The 20,446-nt window shown below is 38.6% G+C and overlaps 1 protein-coding gene and 1 pseudogene across 8 annotated transcripts in view; one reads left to right on the forward strand and one right to left on the reverse strand.

The window, feature by feature from the left end:
• Nucleotides 1-681: 681 nt before the first annotated feature.
• On the forward strand, nucleotides 682-2,268 carry LOC129558002 (heterogeneous nuclear ribonucleoprotein K pseudogene; annotated as a pseudogene).
• Nucleotides 2,153-20,446, reverse strand: part of FBXO38 (F-box protein 38) — a 65,364-nt gene continuing 47,070 nt past the window's right edge. For 4 of the 8 annotated variants that reach the window (XM_055428721.2, XM_055428722.2, XM_055428725.2 and 1 more), the window contains 10 exons: nucleotides 19,964-20,083; nucleotides 17,929-18,108; nucleotides 15,660-16,394; nucleotides 10,618-10,718; nucleotides 10,283-10,385; nucleotides 8,347-8,513; nucleotides 6,877-7,022; nucleotides 5,627-5,730; nucleotides 5,031-5,144; nucleotides 2,153-4,350 (listed from right to left, as the gene is read on the reverse strand). In XM_055428721.2, the coding sequence (XP_055284696.2) occupies nucleotides 4,172-4,350; nucleotides 5,031-5,144; nucleotides 5,627-5,730; nucleotides 6,877-7,022; nucleotides 8,347-8,513; nucleotides 10,283-10,385; nucleotides 10,618-10,718; nucleotides 15,660-16,394; nucleotides 17,929-18,108; nucleotides 19,964-20,083 (1,949 nt within the window). In that variant the 3' untranslated portion in view covers nucleotides 2,153-4,171. The remainder of the gene's footprint in view (nucleotides 4,351-5,030; nucleotides 5,145-5,626; nucleotides 5,731-6,876; nucleotides 7,023-8,346; nucleotides 8,514-10,282; nucleotides 10,386-10,617; nucleotides 10,719-15,659; nucleotides 16,395-17,928; nucleotides 18,109-19,963; nucleotides 20,084-20,446) is intronic. The other 4 variants (XM_055428723.2, XM_055428724.2, XM_055428726.2 and 1 more) reach the window with 2 other exon arrangements.

Genomic DNA, 20,446 nt, shown 5'->3' on the forward strand with positions numbered 1-20,446 from the left:
TAAATAGGCAAATTCAGTGAAAGTCTTAAGAAACTGATTTAACAGTGTTAGTGTTAGTAAATACTTTCCAGCACCTTGTCTGTCTTTAAGTATTAACGATGAAGACAGAGGCAGCCTGGTAGGAATCAGACACTAGAATTCTTGTCCAGCTTGACCCTAATCTGCCCCTGACCATGGGAAAGCCGTTTTCCCTCCAGGCTTCAATTAATCCCCTGTAAATGAAAGGGTTGGACACTTATACCTCATATAGACCGTAATTACTTATTCTATTTGGAAAGAGATTATAAACTTTTCCCACAGACCCTCAGTTTGTGTAGTTTGTTGCACTTACTCAGCTAGAAACTGGCAAAGCCAGCACCCAAATGCAGGTGTTGCTCTACAGCTTTTACTGCCTTAATCCTGGACACTGTGATCCTGCAGTTATCACTGCTGTGCATCAGGCAAATTTCTCTCCTTGAGAAAGGACATCTCCTGAAGACAAGGTATCTGGGGAAATTCTGCTGCTCTCAGTGTTCTGTCAAAGAGTCGTGTGAGGTGAACATTCTGAAGCCACAGAACTTTTAAAAAAGTGATCAGAAATTAGATTACACTAAAATCTTATTTAGACACAACTCTACACATTCCTTTGCTGTGTAGTATTTGCTCCTCTTCTTTAAAATGAGCGATTCAGGTCGGATCAGGCTGAGGAGAGGCTACTACAGCACTAGGGTGTCAGTTGGTCCCGCCCAGAACACTTCAGTTCTGCCCTGGAAGGATATATTTAATAACTGATTGGTGTGTCCCTTAAATACAAGAAAATGGAAACTGAACAGCCAGAGGAAACCTTTCCCAACACCGAAACCAATGGCGAATTTGGCAAACGCCCTGCTGAAGATATGGAAGAGGAACAAGCTTTTAAAAGATCTAGAAACACTGATGAGATGGTTGAATTGCGCATTCTGCTTCAGAGCAAGAATGCTGGGGCAGTGATTGGAAAAGGAGGCAAGAATATTAAGGCTCTCCGCACAGACTACAATACCAGTGTTTCAGTCCCAGACAGCAGTGGCCCCGAGCGCATATTGAGTATCAGTGCTGATATTGAAACGATTGGAGAAATTCTGAAGAAAATCATCCCTACCTTGGAAGAGGGCCTGCAGTTGCCATCACCCACTGCAACCAGCCAGCTCCCGCTCGAATCTGATGCTGTGGAATGCTTAAATTACCAACACTATAAAGGAAGCGACTTTGCGAGTTGAGATTGTTGATTCATCAGAGTCTGGGAGGAGGAATTATTGGAGTCAAAGGTGCTAAAATCAAAGAACTTCGAGAGAACACTCAGACAACAATCAAGCTTTTCCAGGAATGTTGTCCTCAATCTACTGACAGAGTCATTCTTATCGGAGGAAAACCTGATAGGGTTGTAGAGTGCATAAAGATCATCCTTGATCTTATATCAGAGTCTCCCATCAAAGGACGTGCTCAGCCTTATGATCCCAATTTTTATGATGAAACCTATGATTACGGTGGTTTTACAATGATGTTTGAAGACCGCTGTGGACGTCCTGTGGGATTTCCCATGCGGGGAAGAGGTGGTTTTGACAGAATGCCACCTGGTCGGGGTGGGCGTCCCATGCCTCCCTCCAGAAGAGATTATGATGATATGAGCCCTCGTCGAGGACCTCCTCCTCCCCCTCCCGGGCGAGGTGGCCGGGGCGGTAGCAGAGCTCGGAATCTTCCTCTTCCACCACCACCACCGCCTAGAGAAGGAGATCTAATGATTTATGACAGAAGAGGAAGACCTGGAGACCGTTATGATGGCATGGTTGGTTTCAGTGCTGATGAAACATGGGACTCTGCAATAGATACATGGAGCCCATCAGAGTGGCAAATGGCTTATGAACCACAGGGTGGCTCTGGATATGATTATTCCTATGCAGGGGGTCGTGGCTCATATGGTGATCTTGGTGGACCTATTATTACTACACAAGTAACTATTCCCAAAGATTTGGCTGGATCTATTATTGGCAAAGGTGGTCAGCGGATTAAACAAATCCGTCATGAGTCAGGAGCTTTGATCAAAATTGATGAGCCTTTAGAAGGATCCGAAGATCGGATCATTACCATAACAGGAACACAGGACCAGATACAGAATGCACGGTATTTGCTGCAGAACAGTGTGAAGCAGTATTCTGGAAAGTTTTTCTAAGACTAGTGAAGAACTGAAGGAGTCCTGCATCTTTTTTTATTTTTATCTGCTTCTGTTTAAAAAGCCAACATTCCTCTGCTTCATAGGTGTTCTGCATTTGAGGTGTAGTGAAATCTTTGCTGTTCACCAGATGTAATGTTTTAGTTCCTTACAAACAGGGTGAGGGGTGGGGGAGGGTGTGCAAAAACTAACATTGAAATTTTGAAACAGCAGCAGAGTGAGTGAATTTTAATTTTTGTTCATTGTTGGTGGTTTAAAGAAGTCCCCCCATGTAATTATTGTGAACACTTTGCTTTGTGGTCACTGTAACATTTGGGGTGGTGGGACAGGGAGGAAAAGTAACTAGTCCATATGTCCCTGGCATCTATTCAGAGCAGTGTGCAGAATGTAATGCTCTTTTGTAAGAAACGTTTTATGATTTTTAAAATAAATTTAGTGAACCTATTTTTGGTGGTCATTTTTTTTAAGATGGTCATTTTTCAAATGGCTGAGTTCCCTCCAACCTACCCCCAAATGGAACACTAATTTTCAGTCCTCTGTTGGATGTAAATAAATGGCATCTCTTCTTAGGCAAAATACCTTGACAATACTCAGTTCTGGTGATTCTTAATGATTTGAAGTCCATTGCTTGGGAGGAAATTCCACCGCACCGCACATTCATGCTTATAATAAGCTGGGGATTTTTGTTTGTTTTTGCAAATGCTTGCCCCTACTTTGCAACGATTTTCTGTTCGTAATTCTGAAGAACCAAGGTGGGGAGCAACACAACCGATGGAATAGTGGTATAAGTTTATACCAGAAGCTTAATGACAAGTTTTATCAATCAGAATAATACTTGGTTATGGAAGTGACTGATGCTAAATAAATTCTGATTACTTTTTATTAGATAATTTCTCACATATAGACTTAAACTGTCAGCTTGGTAGTGTCTATTAGTTAAACTTTGTAAAATATATATATATTCTTGTTTTTCCATTGTATGCAAATTGAAATAAAATGATGTACCATTTCTCTGTTGTATGTTGGATTATGTAGGAAATGTTTGTGAACAATTAAAAAAAAAGATGAAAAAAATTCCTGTGGATGTTTTGTGTAGTATCTCTTGGCATTTGTATTAGTAGTTAAAAGTTCACTTCCAAATAAAACTCCCATAATGCTAGATTTGATGTGTGCCCAATTTTGAACAAGGGTTGATTGACACGTGTAAAATTTGTTAAAACGTTCCTCTTGTAAGGAAATACAATAATCTTAAATTTAAAAAATAAATAAATAAAATGAGCGATTCAGTTCCAAGGCAAGAAAAAAATTTTTAATAAACTTTTATTTTTATATTCAAGATAAAGCATATACACAACTGAATATGGAAATAAATAACTAGAAATGCTTTGGAAACTTTTCCATTTTCCCCCTCAAACTCATGAGTCTTTTTAACTTCATTTTAAGAAATACAGCAACTATGATACCAAGAGAAAAAAGAACCACAACTTTGTACAGAAACATATAGCCGCCTCTGACTATAAGGTTTAGCTGGAGTTTTAATAAACACAAAAGAGCACAAGACAAAAAGACTCTTCAACAGATTTACTCAAACAGCTTCGCTCGAGAAGAAAAAGGCACAGATTTAAGGGGATGACAGTGATTATTAAGAACACAGTAAATGGATGCTCAGCCAAAAAGTGATACTTTATGAACTAAGTCTGGAAAAATGAACAAAATGAACTCTTTCCAATTACCTGCCTTCATTAAAATGAACTTTTAAATTAAATTGTATAAACATATGATATAAAGCTGGTACTTAGGAAGTATCTTTGTATATCTCCTCTATGTACAAATCTTTGTATACAACTTCAATGTTCCTGATACATTTTCTATACACCAAAATGAGCCCAGGGCTCCCAACTGCAAGACCCCAAGTCTCTGTGGGGCTCGTTGGCAGCTGGACGGCCCCAGCAGCACTCCCAGGACAGCTAGAAAGACAAGGGCCGGTTAAATGTAGTCATCCTCAACAGGCTCTCCATTGACGTCACAATAGTGGATAAAGATCGCCACTACTCGCTGAAACACACCCTTCTTCATCTGACGCATCTCTGAAATTTCCTCCCCTATTGTTTCCATACAGATGTCTGCAGACAGCTGCCCTTTCCTTCGAGGAGCATAGATGGTGCCTTGGAAAGTAGAAAGAAAAGGGGAAACAAGATTATCAAAATCATTTGGGAAAACACTCTTGATTAAGCTGGTCCATGAGATATGCCTATATACTCTCATGCAGTGTCCTGATGTATGTTTAGCTCATGGAATGGGTTCCCATCAGTGTGGTTATAATACTACGTTTGGTGCCAAAAAGAGCGTGTATGATTAAAGGCCCCAGGAGAAAATGCACCAGCGACGTAAGGCATATATATGTACATTTAGTTTATGAAATCTATTTCCTCCTAAAATCTACACCTAAACTGTTAAGTTCCCACAAGCTACCCAACAAGCAGCAGCTCATAATTAGCAGAATAATTAGCATAAGTGAACAATTTTGAAACAATATAATTGACCAATTCTTTAATAAAAGAGTAACAAGATCATCAACATTTAGGTAATAATAATAAAAAAAAACTAGGCAGGAAAATCTGTCTGAAGGGCTCCTTCCTACATATCCCTAGATAAGTCAATAATTCTCTACTGTACACATTTAGAGCTGTTCTGTTTTGTGAGCAATGGGAGAACCAAACAATAATAAAAAGCAAAAACATTTATATGGGAAGTGATTAAAAGCTGCACTGCTTGTAACTCAAACAAAATACTCAGGATCTAATGGTCAAACTAGAGAATAAAAATCAAGTCAGGTCATAATTACTTTCTTCATCATCCTCAAAATCGTATCTGGCAAAGCTGTTAGGTTCTGCTGCCCGTAGTGATCTCAACCAAGGGAAGTCTGAAATCATGGAATACGGCGCTCCATCCACAACACCTAAAAGAAGACAGATCAACAGTGCTACTGGTGGGGAAGTAACGATAGGGCCAAATGCTGCAGCCATTTCCAAAGCAGCACCAGAACTATGGATTCCAATCCTAGCTCTGCTATACCTGGTCATGTGACTGTGATCATCCTTGGCTTTCATTAAGCCTCGGTTTCTCTCCCTTTATGTGTGTGTGTATGTGTTCATACACAAAGAGGCTGACACAGGTTCCCTCAAGTCACTGCAACTCAAGCTGTATCAAGTTTTAATTTCTTTTACTTTCTGTTTCAATACTGTTGGTTATTTCAGAGATGGCAAAGACACACACAGGGAGAGCATCAGTTATCTCATCCCTGCTGCCTGCAGATATTTAATATTCCCATTATTTTGACAAACCATAAGGCTCCTACTCCTATCTTCCCTAAGACATATCTCTTCATCTAGTTAGCTAACAGCTATTTAGCTTTCCAACCATTTACAAATAAATGCTCACCTTCTAAAGTATAGATTTCTCTACCCCAGGGATACTTAGGGTACTTCTTTAAGTCATCTTCACTTCGTGTGGCTTCAGGGAAGAATTCATACTTAATGAGCTCTCTGGAGGCAACAAGAAAAAATTAAAAAATTATAAAACTGAAAAAAATGTTGGGATATATGTTAGAAAGGAACTATCAAAATGTGTCTTGCCTAAATTCTAATGAAGATCTCAAACAAAATATTAAAATAACAAATGCATAAAGATTGATGCATATATTCTGATGATATAAAACATCGCAGTTTTGGACTTCCCTGGTGGTCCATGCTAAGTTGATAAGTTGTGTCTGTTTGCGACCCCATGGACCCACCAGGCTCCTCTGTCTATAGGATTTTCCAGGCAAGAATACTGGAGTGGGTTGGCAGTCCAGTGGTTAAGAATCCGCCTGCTAATGCAGAAGACACAGGTTCAATCCCTGTTCCAAGAAGATTCCACATACCATGAGGCAACTAAGCCGGTGGGCCCCAACTATTGGAGCCGATATAAGCCACCCTAATAAGAAGTCTGTGCACCACAATGAAGAGCAGCCCTTGCTCACAGCAACTACAGAAAAGCCCATGCACAACGACAAAGCCTAGTGGAGGCAAAAGTAAATACTTGTTTTAAAAAAAAAAACAGAGTTTTTTAAGATCTTTAAGCATGCTATGGGGCTTCCCTTGTAGCTCAGTCGTTAAAGAGTCTGCCTACAATGCAGGAGACCTGGGTTCAATACCTGGGTCAGAAGATCCCCTGGAGAAGGAAATGGCAACCCACTCCAGTATTCTTGCCTGGAGAATCCCATAGACAGAGGAGCCTGGCAGGCAAGAGTCGGACATGACTTAGCGACTAAACCACCAAAACCAACCAAACATGCTGTAGGCTAAAGGCATGAAAGTAAAGGTATATGTACAGCCTGTTCTTGTGACTTTTAAGTTTGAAAATAAAAAGTTACAAATATACATGTATGCATTTTAGTTTTAAGTCTTATTTCCCTCATTTTTTTTCACATATTTCATGTGTGTCAGTGCCTGAAAAGTCTAGGTGAAATCGTTACACCCGGGGCGGATTCATGTCAATGTATGGCTAAACCAACCAATATAACATTGTAAAATAATTAGCCTCCAATAAAAAAAAAAAGTTAAAAAAAAAAAAAACAATTAGGAATTGTTTCTGGGTGTCCTTGCTCCACGGAATGATACAGAAGGCTGTCAGGGCTGCAGATTACTTACTGGTTAATGTTTGCTATCGTGTCCATCCAGCTGCGAATGCGCACCTTGTTCCGGACATTGGGAGGGTTACTGAATTCATGGATAATGCAGATATGATAGGGGTAGGGACCACTAAATAGCTTCTGCTCCAATGTTAGTGTGTCCACCTGTGGAAAATACCAGAGAGGATTTGGAACCAAGGAAGAGAATGCCTTAGTAATCTATCTCCTCGGGCTTGAACAATCTTTCCTTGGGACCTCAGTTTTTGAATCTTTGGCTGATTTGAAAATCAAATAGTCACATTCTGCCCTGAACACAACTTGCCATGCTAGGAAGAAGGCTGAGCAAATTCATCTGTTTAGCAAGCTCAACAATTTACATCTCATATTAAACCAGAGAATCTGGATTTAGGTAACTGATCCCAGCAATTCACTTCTGAGTATGTCCTTTATAGGTTTAAAGACAATATACGATAGAACTGTGAGTGTAGAACCATACACCTCATTCTAACTGAACTACTGTCCATTCCTAAAGACAGAACACATTTCCTTGCTTCCTTGTAGCCTTTGTTCACACTGCATCCATATTATACTTAAGAAATCCCACTTTGTCATCTTAATGACATACACGTCTACCTCCTTTGTGGAAAGGCAAATTTCTCAAGGGAAGGATGATGACCTGTGTATTTTTCAGCCCCAGCAAATTATAAATGCTCAACAAGCAATCTGTGTACTGAAATGACTCTTTTCAGGCCAGGTTCAAACACTGACTGCAAATACTGATTGTTTCAAGGTTAATATTTCCTTTAAACTTTCTTTTGACATCAAGCAGTTTTACATGTAATGCTACTCTTTTTCCCCTCAGTTTTACTGACACACATCACTGTATACATTTAAGGTATACAGCATGATGATTTATTAATATAAATATTGTGAAATTTTAATACAAAAGGTTCAGCTAACAGCCATCATCTCATATGGATACTATAAAATGTTTACTCTTAATAATGATAATGGTAGTAACAGCAACTATCATTTGATTGCTTGGTATATGCCAGGTACTGTGCCAGCACTTAACACGTATTAATTTAACCATCACAGTAACTGCAGGTTTTTATTCTTCTAATTTTAGAGATGAAGAAACTAAAGCATAGAAGTCAAGCAATCTGCTACAGATCAGTGAACCAGAACTGGAACCAGGAAGTCTGAAACCAGAGTCTGCTCTTTATCACAGGCAACTTTTAATAAGTATAAAAACTTGTTGAAAAACAACTCTCTTCATCATATAACTTGCTAAAAGCCCCACAACGATCTATTAGAGAAGCACTGATGCGGAAAACTGCAAGAGTCTAGGTTGGTTAAAAAACTGGAGAATCCAAAGAAACATTATTGTGGATTCAGCAAATGAATAAAAGCCAATTTTAAACAGGCTGAAGACTAAAAAAAGGATGAGTGCAATATGTCATCACCAAAAAGAAGTGGAGCTCATTACCTGCTGCATGGGGCGTAGGTATATGATACGGTTTCTCTCAGGAGGCATCCTTAGTATCTGGTCTAGTACCTGATCCATATTCAGTTTCTTGCACTGTGCATAATCAAATCGGTTTACGATTGGTGCATTTTCTACTTTTAAATGTTTTAGTACCCTGCATCTTGTAGCTACAAAATGAAAACAAAGGTAAGATCTACAAATAATTTATACAAAATAACAGAGCAACGTATATAGCCTATTTGGAATCCTCTTTGGAGGACTGGCACATCGTTCATTAGCATAAAATACTGCAGATAAAAACCACTTTAACACAGGCCAAGTATTATTATACAGGACAACTGACAGTCATCAAAATGACTCGAAAATATGATTCTGTCCCATTCAAAGGAAGACTGTCACCCTCATGCTAGAAGGGAGGTGAAGGTACCTTTTCCTAAGACATTACTGACAAGAAATTCAAGTCTCAGAGAAGGACTTGCCTAAATACAGGAATTGTTTAGGAAATGTTTATTGAAGAGATGAATGATAGCAACTATTGAACTATACAACTTTATGGGTAATGGTTCACATATGTTATTTTTCATTTGCCCATAGAGAATAAATAGTGATGATTTCAATTCTTATCACAGTATAAAACCAGAACCTTAAAAAAAAACAACAACAACAACAAAACTCAGAAATATTTGGATACTTTGGTCTAAATTTGTACAGTCCAGTATGGTAGTCACTAGATACCTGGAACTATTTAAATTTAAATTAACTAAAATGTAATAAAACAATTTAGCTCCTCAGACACTAGTCACAGTTCAAATGTTCAAAAGTCACACATAGCCAGTAGTTACATATAAAACAAAAGAGATACAGAATATTCCATCACTGCAGAAAGTACTACTGAAAGTGCTGCTCTGAAACATGATTAAATATTCTTCCCATTTAACATACAAATGTGAGGTTACAGAGAAAAGTATAAGTGTGACACATTTAACTACAATAGGATACCAACTTCAGAAAAATACCCTCTTCCTTTTTTTTAATCTCACATATCATATACATATGTGTAAGCATGTATCAATCACTCCATTAAACCTTGGCAAATGCTTTATAAAGCAAGTATAATTATGTACACTTTACAGACTGAAAAAAAATCAATGCAGAATACATAAGTTGCACAAAGCAAGAAACAAGTCAGTTCTTAATGATTTTACATGGATAGTATCAGAAACAATTTTGAGTAATAATGGAAAAATAAACAGATAATGTATGAGGAATACTATGTATCTGAAGCTTTTAACTCACGCATTTTCAATTTAAAAATTTTAAACTTTTAATAACTCACTTATTTGCTCAGAGATAAATATGTATATTAAAAAGACATGAGAATGTACTGGAAGGATATATATATTAAAAACACAACCAAAAGTAATGGGAGCCAATGGGACTGGCAATGAGGGACAAATGGGACTGGAAAGAAAAGAAGGGCCTAGCCTAAGGATGATGTGCCATGAACTGAGGTTATGATTGATGGTATCAAATCCAGAGCAGTCAAGCACTTAAGGCCCAGTCACCACTCCCTCTGTAAACACACACATAAAGACATGTCCAACACCACAGCTAGAAAACAGCAAAGAAGGATTCAAGGTGAGGCCTACTTGACTCCAAAGCCCATAAATGCTGTTGAATTAACCTCTGTTAGATCAAGCTGCAATTATCTTGAGGAAACTGGAGGAGAGTCTGTATTAAAAGATAAACTCCAAGTCTCTGCACATGGCCCCTTGCAAATACTACAGAGTTGAGAACTACAGAATGAGGACAGAATTAGAAAAATCTAACTGATTCTTTTGAAAAAGCAATACAGCAATGTTATTACAGTATTCATGAGACTTTAGTCCTTTAAGCTCAGCCAGATGCTCTAGTATGACACAGGCCTAGCACATACCATGGATGAACATCATCTTGGGACAGTCTCTCAGCACCAGATCTGTGATTCCACAGTTGGTCATAGTGACTCCAACAAGATTTTTGGATTTTAATACAAGGACCTACAAGGAAAAAAGTTTAAAAGATGTACCTTCTAGAGTATGTACTTTTTCTTAAAAACAAACAAACAAACAAACAAAAAACAGCTTAAATGTTTTCACTGGCACAACTGAGAAGCAACTACTACCAATCTCTTTAGGGTAAAGAAAATATGTAAAGATGGAAACTTTAGTTCCTTTATGTTATTCAGGAACTTGGCAGGACTGAAAGGTAAGTGAAGGTTTTCCCCTTCACCTGCACATGGTCATCCTCAATCACAGGATCACTGGTACTGGTGGACTTATCCGCTGTCCGCTTCCGCTTCATGGCATGACGTGGCTTTGTTTTGGCAACTTCTAAAAAAGGTGAGAGGAAATGAAAATTTTAGCTTTGTTATCTTTCCTTCAAAGAGAGCACATTCAAATGCATAGGTATAAATTCCATTAAGGCAACTCTCAATTCTACTACTTGATTCTCAAAGGAATACAAATAGACTGCCATTTCCAAATGACTTCCAAAATAAGATAATCTTCCACTGTCTCAAACACACCAACATCAAATATACACCATGCTCTTCATACCTGGGCCATTCCAACAATCTAATCAACATTCTCATCTCTAGACACTCAACCCATCTTAAATACTACTGGTAAGATTCAACTCACCAACTTCCTGCTAAACAACTTTAAATCATCCACTACTGCTTAGGGAATACATATTAATGCTGACATTTGGAGCTATACTTTAGCCCCAACCTTTCTCAATTTTACCCCATACCATATCCTAGTCATCTCCTATTTCCAATGGCTCTGAAGTCATTGATCATTTTAGCTTTTCCTGCCCACCTTTCCTGACTTCAATTTTTGAAATACTATCCATCCCTGAAAGCTCCAGCTTAAATGATACCTGCTCTAATAAGTCACCCAGATCCCCAAACATCTGGTTCTATAATTCCCTGTATATGTTTTATTTTTCCATTTAAACTAAAAGCTCCTTGAAGACAACAATACTGTCTTATTTCATCTCCGTATCAACGTCAGCTGCTAATGATGAGCTAAAGTGAACATTTACTGAATGAAATGGCACTCAACATTCACTGAATGATTGAAAGCATCACAGATACATCAATGGAATAACAATAATAGCAAATATTTACTGAGCGCTTCCTGTGTGTCAGACACTTTTCTCAGGGTTTTACTTATATTAACTAATTTAATCCTGTTAACAGCCCTCTGAGATAGATTATTTTCCTTGCTTTACAAATAAGTAAACTCAGACATGGAAAAAGAAAACAGTTTACCAAGGTATTTACCACTGTGCTAGAAAACCTGCAATCACTTATCTGCCAAACCCTGCCTAGTAAGGCTCTGATTTACTAGTCTTGTTCTAAAACATTATAGTTTAATTATATAATCTAATAATAGTCTAATTATCAAATATCATGTTGATATTATTTAAGTACAAGTCCGAAATTCATCTCAAAAACTTAACAAGCACATGTATTTTCCAAGACAAGACACTAAATCACTGTCTTCATTTTGAGTCATTCTGTGGCAGAGCATATACTGCATGAAGTAAGGTTGACATTTATTAATTAAATCCCACCATATTGCACACTACTATTAGATTATAAACATTCCACTTGGTAACTCTCTCACTTCAAACTTGAAAGACCACAAAGAAAGGGAAACAAGGTGCAAATACTAAAAATTTCCAAAAGCCTGGGGTTATATAGGAACTCTATATAACCAGTTCAAGTGGTTTTTTTCTCTTTTCAATATACCAGAACTCTTTCCTCCACCATTCAAAATCTGTGTGAAATATTATGCAAAACAACTGAAGACAGCTACTTTGGTTGAAGCCTAGAAGGGAGTTCAAGAGTTTTTACCTATCAAACTTTCTCCAAGGACTTTGAACCCAAGCAAAAACCCTGGGTTTCTGGAAAAGAAAACTACTGATACACTGAAGGCCAACTTACACAGTACTCCTGAAGGAGCCTCATGAATAATCTAATTATCTTCACCGACAGGGAATCTAACAGCAGCACCATTTCATACAACAGCCAAATTTCACACACCTGTTTCAACCAATAGTAAGTCCTGGTTCCCTCTCTCAGTACCACAAAAGCAAAAACAGGTTTGCTTTAATTCCTTCATCACAGTGTTCAAATAAGACTCTTCTATCAGCACTCTCCTTTCATGCTCCAATCTTCAACCTCTCACCGTCATGGATTGCTTTCCTTCCCTACTCTTCAGCTGATCAGAATATGGGGCTCAAAGTTAAATTTCCTGTTCTCCTGAGTACCCAAATTGGCAGTTTGTTTTCTAAGAAAAATTATAAAACTAAGTCACATTTTATATGTAGATAATCTCGAAAAACACATGCTTCCCAATGTAAAAAGAAAACAGAGTTCATTGTGTTTTTTCCTTATGCCTCCTTTGTTTAGGGACAATCTTTAGTGATTTTATACATCCACCAGCATCAACATACCTCATATGATGGCTCCTACCACTTATTAAGTTCACAATTATTCACTCAAGACCCATACCATGCAAGACATTGTGCTAGAAGCTGGGAATATTATGGTGAGCAAGCAGACACTGTCCCTGCCCTCATGGAGCTCATAGTCTATTGGAAAAATAGACAGTAAAACACGGAATTACAATACACAGTGTAGTTGACATTAGTGAAGATGCTACAGAAACACAGTAAAGCAGACCAACGCAGTCATGGGTGTTAAGGAAAGGGGTTAGTATTCATGAGAACCATATCATATTCATCTTAAATGCCATTCTTTGACAATCCAATTAGTTATTTTTGTGATATTTATTTTATAAAGCATTATACAATGAGGAGAAAAAGAACTTGCAGGCATTTATTCCCAATACAGGAAATCACAAGACAAATAACTACTTCTAACACGGTTTTAACACTACATAAGGCCATAAATAAAAAACCAAAGTAAAAACTGAAATATTTTCTTTGAAGTGATTTTTAAAATATCTGTAACACTTAGTCAAGTCTGTTCCTTTATTGGTTTGGACTTTTCTCCTTAAAACTTTTAAAGCAGAATGGCCAAAAGATATAAAAAAATATGCTAGATTAAAAACAGCAAACTGAAGGTCACCCACATAACTTGTTCTTCCCAAAAGAGATATGGATAATTTAAAAATCAGCAGTGTGAAATTTCCCCAGAAAAGCTGTTATTGAAAGTAAATGAACATTTACATTGTGTTTAAAAATATTAGCAAGTAATTTACCTACCATATACACTATACACATTAACTATATAGACATTATAAGTCTTCTCAAATTGGAATAAAAAAAATCAATAAAATAACAGATATAATTTACCTAAAAAAGTAAAATGCACTACATAAATTTAATTCTAGTAAATTATTTAACCTAAGAAAAAGTTCTAGTCACGAAACAAGTCAGAAGTGGCAAATGGAATAACAGAACATAAGGCAAAGAAGTCAAACCCCTCCCCTAAGATGGTTAATGTGAAGGACCCATATTAAAAACACAAGCAAAACAAACCCACATCCCCCCCACCCACCCCTCTGCGAACAGTAACAACTCTTAAAACTTTACCAAGGCACAGGAGACAAAATAGTCCCTAAACAGGAAGACTCAAAAACTGATCATTATCTTTTCAGCCAATCAATGTAAAGGAATTACAAACAAAACATAGGAATGTTTGTTTCTGCAACTTGACAAATTATAAAACTATAAAAATAAGTGATAGATGCATGACTAACCAAGGAAATTTTGCACAGAGTAATGAAAGAGGACACTGGAATAGGACAGCATGCCAAGAGATAAACTGAAAGAGTATTTCACAATAATGATGAGGACGGATGTCAATAAGTAGTATTGAGACAATTAGGTGACAATTTGTAATCAAAAAACAGTTCCCAAAGATTATAATAAAGATTTAAACTAAAATAAACAAATACATGAAAAAAAGAATGAGAAGATGTGAACAATTATCTGAGCCAGGTGTACAGAAGGCTTTCCACAGCATAAAAATAAAGATATCACAAAACTAAACATGTAGATCTGACTTTACAAATATGAAAAACCACACTACAAAGGGTGTCCTAATGGGGTGTTTCTGTTTAACAGGCACAGACTTTCAATGTGGGACGATGAAAAAGTTGAGCTGGATGGCGGTGATGGATGCCTAACAATGTGAATATACCTAATGCTAATAAGCTATATACTAGACAATGATTAAAATGGTAAATCCATGTTATGTATAAAAAAAAGATAAAAAGCATTTAAAATTAAAGTTGGGAAAAGTATTTTCATCATGGCAGAACGAATGTTTGCAAAGCATAATAAAATCTTCAAATAAAACTCATATACTTTGAGTTTATGACTGATAACAGCACATAAGTAAGGTCTCATATTTATCTTACGAAAGCTTCCTTTTGTTAGTTTAACTCCACATGATTTAATCAACTCATTTAGTATATAAAAAGGTACTGTATGTGCTGGGTGTTGATGTAAAGATTTTAAAATTGAGTGAGACTTAGAGAAAATAAAATGTATTATTATTCACTGACAGCTATATACAACTTAATAAAGGCAGCAGAGAATATTTAAAAATAAGATCAGAAATACAAACAGAATTATAATTAAGAAATGTGCTTTACCCCTACCAAATCCAATGCCTTGGCATACAAATAAGTATTAATGAAATTGTATACATATGTACATCTTGAATGTATCTTCATCAAAATAATTCTCAGCTAAACCACTTACTTACCTGCTTATCTCCTGGCAAACCTGACTGGAAACAAAACTAGACTTTGGAAAAAATTACTAAATACTGCAGAAACAGATATAGGGGTATACCCATATGCTGTGCTCCCCCAGCCCCAACAACTTACAGTCCTTACCTTTTGGCTAAGGTTTTAAAATTTAACTAGTTAAGTCTTAAAAGTTCAGACTTCTGAATGTGGAATGGGAGCAGAGTTTATATATTGGGAATAAGACATCAGAATCAGTACAGTATTTAAGGTCAATACATATACACAATTATACTTTTCTTAGAAGCATAACTATCTAAGTTTTTCTTGGCTGGATATCTTACAAGCTGTTTTACACACCACCCCCACTCCCCACTCCCATCCCACTGCTTAAAATTAGCTCAAGATCTATATGATCACAGAACCCAAACACAGAAATCAATTTGCCAAACTGGCTTTATGTAAGAAAACTTATAGAACGAGCAAATGCTCTTCTCTGGTCCTAACCTGCAGTAGCTAATCCTGGCAGCATTGTCATACCTGACTCAGATACCAGCGGTACATGGGACAGTCTGCTCCTGGCCCTTGTTAGGGGCCTCCGAGGGTAGTCTTCATTAGACTGCACGTCACAGCGCTCAGGCTGGGAGCTCCCCCTCCTGTCCTCACCTGTAGCCCCAGAGCCACTCCCATTAGTCCTCTCATCATGTGCTGGGCCTGAAGACCCCCCTTGTGGCAGAGTCCTAAAGGAAAAGGTGGATCTCGTACCATCCGGGCCATTCACAACACAGGCTCGGCTGGTTGAAGGACGTTCCTCATCAGAACACCTGCTAGTTCTCCTTTGGGATTCCTGGGGCCTGTGACAGCAGCATCTGGGGCAGACAGAACTCTCTGCATCTCCCTCCTCCATGGCCTCAGAGTCCTCTGACCCACCGGGGGAGCAGACACACTGCCTGGACACATCCACTTCTGTAGGGCTAGGCTCGGAAGAGCCGCTGCTGTTCACCGTCCTTACAAAGTCGGGGCTTTGAGAAGCAGTGCTGTGTGAGCTGGAGTTTCCCACTGTGCTGGCGGTGGTGCTGCTGCAGCTGGGATAAACATCCTTGTTTTTTTTCTTTTCAGGAATATCCCTAGCTGCTTTCATATCGGCTTTGATCTGCTCACTGGTGACCTGACAGCCTTTCTCACAGCTGCTTTCCTCGAGAGGAAACTGCTTCGACTGGCCCATCTGATGGGAGTTGTACCTCTTTCGAAGTGGAGTCTTGCCTTTTCCACTTACTGCTTACAGAAAAAGAAGAATGGCCCGAGGAAAAGAAAAGATTTCAGTACAAATTCTGGACAAAAGGTAAGAGTAAATCTGGAACAGGAAACAATGTACACTAATTTTCCTAAGGCATAATGGTGACCACATCACTCAGCTGCTCAAAAGTTCTTTACGGCTCTCTAGTGCCTACTCTTGAGATCAGCTGTCAAGGCTTGTCATGACCTAATCACAAACTAACCTTCCATTCTTGTCCCCTCTATAAACATTCTATACCCCCACCCAAACTTTTCTTTGAATATACCCCTGCCTTATTATCTAGGAGCCTTTACTCTCACCAGTTTTTTTTTTGGCTTTGGACATCTGTTCAATCTCTTCTGCACTCCCACCCCAGAGCCACCATAGTACATGCTCTAAAATATCATCTATGTTTCTGACCTGACTCTTCAACCAGACTAAAGGTTCCCGACAGAGGGAGGGAAATAGACAGAGGTCAAGACTTATTCATCTCATCCCTCACAGCACCTAACACAGTACCTGTGGGCACAGTAAGGCTGAATGAATATACAAAAGCATACTTATATTAGGTTTTATCTGGCTGACACAAAATCTGGTTTCTAAATTCAGAAATTAAACTTTCTAGGAAACATTAGGTTAGTCAGCTGGTCACATGACTTTTCCTAAATGTCAGTGTCCATAAAACCTCCTTTAAACAAGTGTAAAGATAAATCTGAATTTCTTAAAAGGAATAAAGTAAGAAATGAGTAATCAGTTAGTGGTTAGTAAGTTATTCCGAGTCTAAAGAACTGAGCTTACCATACACAGATATGTGTGTACATTTCAGGGTCAGTGTTAAATGTATGCAAATATATATTAAACGTTCAGATACATTAAGAAATAGGGTATTCAAGGAAAAATGAGTGAAGAACTTAAAAAAACCTCATCCTCTGTAGAAAATGGTAAGCATATGGTTCTGAGAAATAGAAGGGAAGACCGAGGAAAGAAGTATAAACCGAAAAGTTAACAGAATTAAAGTTTCTTGGTGAGGCAAATGGCAGAAGGTTGTGGACTGGATTTAAAGGGAGACAAGAGATTATAAGAACATACTTCAGGAGTTCCTCAAGCACCAAACTAACCACCAACATTGGCTAAATAGGCACAAGTGAACAGGTGACCACCTGGGGAATGGTTGATCTTCACTGCTCTAGATGACTCAGTTGTCATCTTTTATGTGAGGCACAGGCCCCTCACTAATCCCTGATACTCTGATGCCACAACTTCCTAAAGCCTCCACTATGGGACTGACAATCCTCACATCTTCTCTTCCCTGAGCCCCAATTCCACCATATTCTTGTGCTGCACTGGCCCTTGATAGTGCCACCCAGATTTTCCTCTCTTGCTTGCTCTGCTGCCTTTCTTGCCCCCGTCACATTTCATAAGGATATGTCAACTGTACCACAAGCTGTGGTAGGGACACAGTATGTAAAGACCAGTGTGTCCGTTCTCATGGTGACTCTCACTAACAGGTCAGAGTAAGACACACTCTCTCACCTGATAATTCCCTGGACTGCACAGACTCTCCGGTTTTTTCTTCACGCTCAGAGAAACGCCGGGCACCATTTTTAGGAATCCAGACTTCTTGGAGTTCTAGACTGTCTTCTTCATCATCACTCTCTGAGTCATGAACAGTAATTGGGGTTGGTTTTACTACACGCTGAAGACCACTGGGTCCTAAAACAAAGAGCAAAGGCATAACAGTCAATTTTTGCCAAAGAAAGGCTTTCACTCAAAATACTGTTTCCAGTATTTTGGGATCAGAGAGATGCTTTAACTATGAAACCTCCCTGATCACTCATTTTCATGAGCATATACTTGGATAAGACACTGTGAAAACACTAATTCTAAAGCATTATGTAAACATTAAGTATGACTAATATACCATCCAACATTATAAAGGAAAATTAAAGTAGAAGAGCATATGGCATCTCCCTTCAAGATCTTCACTGTTGGAAAGAGTCACATAATCATCCTAAAAATAATACTCATTATAATCATTTGAAAAATAGGCTAGATATTTCCCTAATATTGCAAATGTCTGAATGAAAGCAAGCCTCTGACACCTACAGACTGGTGAGAATCCTGCATTCTTTAACTAAGTACAGGTCTAATGCATTGGATGTCACAGAGATGTTCTTGAAAGGCTGGATGCATGCTACAATTTGGTTGTTTGATTATGGAAAAAATGTCTTGGGCTTCCCTGGTGGCTCAGTGGTAAAGAATTCGCTTGCCAATGCAGGAGACGCGGATTCGATCCCTGGGTTGGGAATATCCCCAGAAGTAAGAAATGGCACCCAAAGCAGTATTCTTGCCTGGGAAATCCCAGGGACAGTGGAGCTTGGTGGGCTGCAGTCCATGAGGTCACAAAGAGTCAGACACGACTTGCTGACTAAACAACAACAAAAAATTGTTTGCTTGGCATTACACATTGTAAACCTTCAGCTCTCATAAGCCACTTTTCTCTGACAAGTGAGGAAACTTTCCTGTCTTTTTCCTGTCATACTGTATAGTGCCTGGCACAGGGGAGGCACTCAAGTATTTGTTGAGTGAGCGACCGCATCTGTAAGACACTTAAAACAAGGGCAGTTAAAAATGTTTCAATTCAAAGGCAAGGGAGCATTTGAACAGACCAGGAGTGAGAAAATTTTAGTTCTCATCTCAATTCTGTTCCTTGATCAATCAATGGCTGAGCGGTCTTGAGTAAGCTGTTCAAACTTTTGAAAGAATATTAGTTTCCCTATCTGTAAAGATGAAAGATTTTATTAGGTAATCTTTATGGGTTATATGACTGCTATAAATGCCCCAGGGGCAAGCTGAGACTACATCTTGTTCTGTTTATTATACCAAATCAACCTCTCTACTGCTCCTTCTCCCCACCAAAATGGAGAGAATAAGAACATTTAATCAGGTTATTTTCTTATTTATAACTTGAGTGTTTTTTTTTCTCCACACACACACGTATGTGTGTATACCAATAAAGAGGAGCCGCTGCCACAGTTACAAAAAAAAACAAACAAACAAGATACACACACACACAGAGCAAGAAATAACACAAGCCTAGTCAAAAATAAACAGCATGAGAGTCCCTTGAACTGCAAGGAGATCCAACCAGTTCATTCTAAAGGAGATCAATCCTGGGTGTTCATTGGAAGGACTGATGCTAAAGCTGAAACTGCAATACTCTGGCCACCTCATGCGAAGAGTTGACTCACTGGAAAAAAGTCTGATGCTAGGAGGGATTGGGGGTGGGAGGAGACGGGGATGACAGAGAATGAGATGGCTGGATGGCATCACCGACTCAATGGAGATGAGTTTGAGTGTACTCCGGGAGTTGGTGATGGACAGGGAGGCCTGGTGTGCTGTGATTCATGGGGTTGCAAAGAGTCGGACACGACTGAGCGACTGAACTGAACTGAACTGAATACATCATTAGTTGTCATGTCAAAAACCAAAATCATTCTCAGTGTTTTTTTCATTAGAGTCAGGCCCTAGCTTTCAGAAGCATGAATGTGGGAAGTCACACGATTACCTGCTTGCTCCTCGTCACCATCCCCGGGAATAGCTGCCTGACTGCGAGCTGGAGTCTCGAGCCCGCTCTCGGCTGTCACCTCTCCATCTTCTTGCACCATGTCTTCCATCTCATTCAGTGCTTAAACAAAAATAACCACAGTCAAAGTAACACCAGGAGATGTCTAAGAAAACCACAATGGCAGGCAAAGCCGTGGCACCATTAAGAAACGAACAGCCTCATGATCATTAGGCCCATTCTAAAAGAATATCATGTAAATGTGCGTCATTCTACCGACATCAACTGAAGTGTCCGATTCTATAGGAGGGGAGACCACAGATGGGAAAAGGATTACTTGGTAGAGAAAGTCCATCATTTTAAGATGAAAGGATGGAGAAAGTTTTAGCTGAAAGAAGAAAGCACTTATTCATTCCTGAAGATGTTACCAGGGATGGCTATACGAGGCAACTGTTTATCTCCCTCTAAGCTATTTGTCAGATGGCA

Source organism: Moschus berezovskii, chromosome 8 (assembly GCF_049115385.1).
Source record: "Moschus berezovskii isolate FMDL1 chromosome 8, NW_MosBer_1.0, whole genome shotgun sequence".
Lineage (NCBI taxonomy): Eukaryota > Metazoa > Chordata > Mammalia > Artiodactyla > Moschidae > Moschus > Moschus berezovskii.